At 36.4% G+C, this 6,143-nt stretch overlaps 1 protein-coding gene across 1 annotated transcript; it reads left to right on the forward strand.

The window, feature by feature from the left end:
• Positions 1–1,376: 1,376 nt before the first annotated feature.
• Positions 1,377–4,734, forward strand: LOC129322534 (uncharacterized). The gene is made up of 8 exons (XM_054968841.1): positions 1,377–1,650; positions 1,762–2,036; positions 2,088–2,622; positions 2,746–2,883; positions 3,042–3,146; positions 3,427–3,537; positions 3,624–3,751; positions 4,453–4,734. Exons 1-8 carry the CDS (start codon positions 1,377–1,379, stop codon positions 4,732–4,734), a joined length of 1,848 nt encoding a protein of 615 aa, XP_054824816.1.
• The last annotated feature ends 1,409 nt before the right edge of the window (positions 4,735–6,143 follow it).

Raw genomic sequence — 6,143 nt, forward strand, 5'->3', positions numbered from 1 at the left:
AACCCTTATTTTCCCTAGATTGGTTCCTCATTCTGATATTTTTTATTTTCTTTCATGGTATTGAAACCCAGACCGGACAAGCCAGGTCAACCAGGGAACCGATGACCCGATCTCTTGTTCGGTCTGGGTTTACTCCTAAATCAGTGAGGGAATGAACCAAGTCAACCCAAGTTCAACTTGATATAACCTAAATAACTCGATGGGTTGACTGGGTTAACTGGGTTATTATTTTTTCAGACAGAACCCTCAAAATGACGTTATTTTAGGGGATTTATTTTTTTTTCATTTTTGATTTTCTTTCCAGAACACTGAGCTGTCAGCTGAGTTTGAAAATAACAAAAAAAGTGAAAAATGAAATCCAAATTTTGGATTTGCAGATGCCAGACAGCATCGGTTCGACCTTTCCCTTTCGTGAGTTTCGTTTGTGTCTCTCTTCTCTCACCCTAACCTAATCAATGTCTCTTCTCTAGCTTAATCTTCAACTGTCTCTTCTCCAACTTAGTTTTTGACTCTCCGTCCTCTCTAGCTCTATCTTCATCTCTGCTATTCGGTCTCTTCTCCAGCTCAGTCTCTAACTCTCCGTCTCTTCTCCATCTCTATCTCCGTCTCTTCTCTAGCTTAATCGATCTAAAATCTCAACTGCTCAATTCGTGATAGCTCAGTTTGGCAGCTTGTATTCTCTTTGCTTTAGGTCAGTCACTGTTGCTCGTGCTCGACTCTGTTTTTTGTTTCTTGATTCAGCTTAAGTGCTCGACTCTATTGCTCGTGATTTGTTTCTTGCTTGTTCGGTAGCTTAAGCTGAGTTTTTATTGATTTAGGTTAATATTTCTCGACTGGACTGTAGAGGATTTTGATCCTATGTGATTAGCTTAATAGTGATTTAGCTTAATGTTCAGTTCGGTAGCTTAGATGTTTGTTTTCTTGATTTAGCTTAATATTTCTCAACTCTGTTTTTATTGCTGATATGTTTGGCAATGAAGAAGATGATTGTTGTTTTTAAAGATGATGATCAACTCGTGCCTAATTGTTTCTTGATTCACCTTTATTGCTAATTTATTTTTTAAACTTTGCATTTAGCATTTATGTTGAGAAATGAAATTGAAGCTTGGTCATTATTTTAGCTTGCAGGTTAAAATATAATTATTGCATTGATCATAGATATTGGAAGTAATCCTAGTAGTGATAGAAATGAGAATCCCACCCCTAATTCCAATAATCCCCCTCTTAGTGGTAATGACTCAACATCTGAGGCCCCATCTATGCATGGAAAAATTGATCCTGCTTGGACACATGTTGCCTTAAGAAAAGAAGGCTAGAAAAATATATATACCTGCCTTTATTGTGCATCAAGCTATGGAGGAGGTGGGATTAACAAAATGAAGCAACACCTTACTGTTGTGAGTGGTCAAGTAGCTTCTTGTAAAAAAGTTCTTAATGATGTACGTCACAGGATGGTAGAGTCTTTGAAAGGTGGGATAAAAAGGAAGGTTGATGATAGAAAAGAACAAGAACAAGTAGACATTAGGGACCTTGAAACTAATGATCCAATTGCTCCTACTCTAATTAAGATGGTCCCTGAGAGTGGTGCCAATAAGAGGCAAGCTTCTAGTGTTTCAGTTGAGAATTATTTTACCCCCAGGACAACTCCTGGTTCCTAACCTAGCATCAAGAGTGTGTTTACAACAAAAGAAGCATAGTACAATGCAAAAATGGCTATTACTGAATAGGCTATCATCAATTGCATTCCCATTAATGCATTAGATTGCCTTTCATTTCAAAAAGCCATAGATGCTATTGCTTTAATTGGGCCAAGGTTCAAAGCCCCTAATGCTTATGAATTTAGAGTCAATTTATTGACAGATTGGAAAAAAGAATATCAATTACTTATTGAGAGTCATCGAGCTAAATGGAAAAACACTGGATGTACACTCATGGCTGATGGTCGAATAGATGTGAGGCAGCAAACTTTGATTAATTTCTTAGTTTATTCTACACATGGAATGGTTTTTGTGAAATCTGTTAATGCTTCAGATTTGGTAAAAGATGCTAGGACTTTATTCTTATTGTTCTTGGAAGTGATTGAGTAGGTTGGTCCTAAGAACATTGTTCATGTGGTGATTGATAATGTTGCAAATTATGTAGCATGTGGCAAGTTGATTAAGAAAAAATATCAAAATATTTATTGGTCACCTTGTACTGCTCATCGTTTGAACCTTACTTTAAAAGATATAGCAAGCTTAGACAATGTGTCAGCACTTGCAACTAAGGCATTAAAGATAACTGTTTTTGTTTATAATCATATGATCTTCTTGTCATGGCTTAGGAAAAGACCGAGTTGGAAAGAAATTGTACATCCTGGTGCAATAAGATTTGCTACTACATTTATCACATTGTATAGCATATATATGCATAAGCATGACTTGCAAGCTTTGGTGATTGATAAGCACTTTGTGGATCACAAATTGTCAAAGACTCAAGTTGGAATAATTGTTACTGCCATCATATTAGATAATGGCTTTTGGGATGATTGCTTAGAAATTGTGAAGGTTGTGTCTCCTCTTATAAAATTGTTGAGAATTGTGGATTCAAATGAGAAGCCTTCTTTGCCTTATGTTTATGAAGGCATGCAAAGGGTAAAAAAAGCAATCAAGGCAACATTCAACAATAAGAAAGATTATTACAAGCCTTACACAAAAATTATTTAAGCTCGATGGGATAAGCACTTTAAGACAAATCTTCATATAGCGGCATATTTGTTGAATCCTGCATTCTTGTATGATGAGAATTTTGTTCACAAGAGAAGGTTAATGGATGCAATGCTTGATGTGATTGAGTCAAATGAAAGTGAAGAAATTGATTATATTGTGATGATGAAGCAGTTGAGTTTGCATAGTGATTGTAAAGAATCTTTTGACAAAACTTCATGTTAAAGAGCAGCCTAGAAATTAGATCCTTGTGAGTATTCATATTTATTATTTAACATATTTATGGTAATTCTAGTTATCATGATTAACATCTAACTAAATGTCTTTTATTTACAGATGAATGGTGGTCATTCTATGGAGGTTCTGTTCCAGAATTGCAAACTCTTGCAATGCATATTCTTAGCCAAACTTCTTCTTCTTCTGGCTGTGAAAGAAATTGGAGTTTGTTTGAATGCTTCCATACCAAAAGATGAAATAGATTACAATATCAAAGATTGAATGATTTGGCTTTTACAAATTATAATCTGCGATTGAAGCATAGGTAAGAATTAGAGTTTTAAATGGCAATGCTTTTTTAGTTTTATAATTGAATATGAATTTTATTATTGTTTATCATATTTGATTGCTTTATTTTTTTCAAGGAGTCAATTGAGGAAAAATAAAAGTTATGATCCCATTGATTATGAATCAATTGACAAAGTTGACTTTTGGGTGGCTGAAGAAGAGGAAGAGCTAGCTCTTGAGTTTAATTCTCAAGAAGTTGCAAATCTTGAAATTGCCATTCACAATGAAACCATAGCTGCTCTATTAACCCTTGAGAGTGATTATGAAGGTTTATTAAATCTACTATCATGTCTAATACAAGTATACAAATTTCTTGAAATGCCATTCATTAGTATTAATTTTTGTTTGTTGTAGATGATGAATATATGAATGTTCTAGAGTCCCTATCTTTGCCTGATGTTACTAGTGGTTTTAGTTTTTCTCATTCTACTCCTAATGTCTCAATGCTCGGAGATTTGAATGAAGTTAATGATGACTTTGGTGTAGGTGAATATTAGTTAGACTTTTGAGATTGAAGGGTTGTAATTGTAAGGATAGATATTTGAAGTGTTGTATTTAGTTGAATGTTTTTATAATTAATGTCTTTTTATTTAAATTATTTTATTTTAATCATGACCGATTTGCCCTTAGTTCAACCCCCTGTTTAATCTCGGTTGAACCACTAACCCATGACCTAGTGCCATGACTGGTTTAATGACCAGTTTGGTTTTATGTATCTTATTTTCTTTACAAGAGGGTTCTTTGTTCCATGATTCTATTGCCTTCTAGTAAATTTTTTTTACTTCTCCTGTTTAGCCCTTCTATTTCATGAGGGAAATATGATAATTGTTCATTTCCTTTTCATCACTTCTCCTTGAAGTTTTCAAATCTCAAACAAAAGTGACGTTAGGTACCTGACTATTTCTCCTAACCTGTCTAAAGTGATTGCCCCTACTCAACCAAATCCCTAGCCGCTTACCTCCGTTCTCAATTTGGTCTTGGCCCGAATGACCTCACCTTTTCCTTAGTCATTCTACTGAAAGTTAAGAAGTTGACCCCAGTCTCCTCACACTTGGGTTAACTGGGTAGGATGCTTAAAGTAGACATATGTGCCCCAGTGGAAGGCAATGGGTCTTTATGACTTGATTCAATTGTCTTTGGCCAGTGTCAACATCCTATTCGACCTTCTAATGGCCTTTTTTAGTTTCTGGGCTGTAACGCCTTCAGTTTTGAGCTCAACCTTATGTCCATCACATTATGGGATGTCTTTATGTACTTAGGGCTGCCCATCACTAGGGAAGAGAACTTCTACATAATCTTTGAGAAGTATGGCTCCTACACCACTCTCTCAGTTGAACTAGAAAGAAAGATTAGGAGCGTGAGCTCCTATATGAAGAAAATGGAGCTATTCTTTGAGAAGCTAGTCGACGAGCCCATCACCCTCACAGAGCACCTGGTCTCCATCTGGATCCTATTGAGCCAATAGATCCTGGCCCCGGGGGTTGGAAGCTCGTGTAGCTATACTTGAAGATTGCCTAGTCTCTACCCTGCGGTAATTAGATAGCCTTAGGGATGATGTTTTTATGCCACCTTTATGACGTTATGAGGAAGTCACTAATGAACAAACTCTTCAACAACTTTTATGGGCCCGTCTGGTTCTTGAAGCTGTGGACAATGGCCTACTTCCTATTTCTTCATTGGGAACCCTTCCCTAAAGATTCCCACACCAACTACCCATTACCTACCTTCTGGGTGGTCATCCATTGACTGATTCAAAGAACTTTTTCGAGTTCTTCAGTTAGCAGAGTTTGTCTTTACGAAGGACCTTAAAGGCTTTCAATGTTCTTTAGTCAGCATCATCAATCGTTGTCATAAAGAACTCCTTTCTTTCAGACTATTTGAAAACAATTGGTCTATAAGTAATGAGTATCTTGCCACCAAGACCTAAACGATTGCTACCACTAATCGAGTCCAAGAGACCAATCCTCAAGTAGATCATCTTCAGGTGCTATGGCTAAGGTAGTGAACTTGAGGCACCAGCTAACAGTTGCTGAAGAGGAGTTGCCAAGGGCTGAAGCTGAAGACGGTCTAGCTGAGTCCGAATTGAAAGTTGCAACCAAAGCTCTAAACGATGCATGGGCCATTTCGGATGAAAAGCTTCATTCCATGCTTTAATTCGAGATGGCCCTTAGACGACATCAGAACTTATCTAAGGAGCTAGACTCAGCCTTAGCGACATGGGAGACCCTCCAGACCATTTGTAAATAGAGAACATGTGTACTTTTATTCTTCATTTTTTATTCTTTAATTTGTACTTTTATAACATAATTATATGTAATAAAGAGAAAAATTATTTTTTATTATTGTGTGCCCTTTGTATGCCTTGGGGCCATTCTAGGCCTCGGGTCCTTTATTTCTTTACTCTTTCGACTATATTATAATGACAGCCAATATTTCTTTAAATATTTTCCATTTATAGCATGTTTGTATGGAGTCCTATCAATACTTGCTAACACATACGAGTTTCCCCTAAGTATTTTGCTTATCTTGAACGATCCTTTCCAGTTAGGTAAAAATTTTCTAAGCATCCGGCCTTTAGAACCAGGTGATAACACAAGTTTCCACACGAGCTCATCTACCTGAAAGTGTTTCCTTTTTATTCTGTTGTTATATATTCTTATAAATGTATTTCATCTAACTGAATTAACTCATTTATCATAGCCTTATTGTAATCCTTAGAGGGTCTTTCTAAACTGTTCACAATGCGTAAAGAAGGGACTGCTATTGTCATAGGCAATACGACTTCCTACCTGTATGTCAACACATATGAGCTCATGCTTGTAGCTTCTTTATTTGGCATCTAATATGCCTATAGTGTCTTACGCAATCACATGT

Source organism: Prosopis cineraria, unplaced genomic scaffold, assembly GCF_029017545.1.
Source record: "Prosopis cineraria cultivar Desert tree isolate PC_DT_omini unplaced genomic scaffold, ASM2901754v1 PC10, whole genome shotgun sequence".
NCBI classification, from domain to species: Eukaryota; Viridiplantae; Streptophyta; class Magnoliopsida; order Fabales; family Fabaceae; genus Prosopis; species Prosopis cineraria.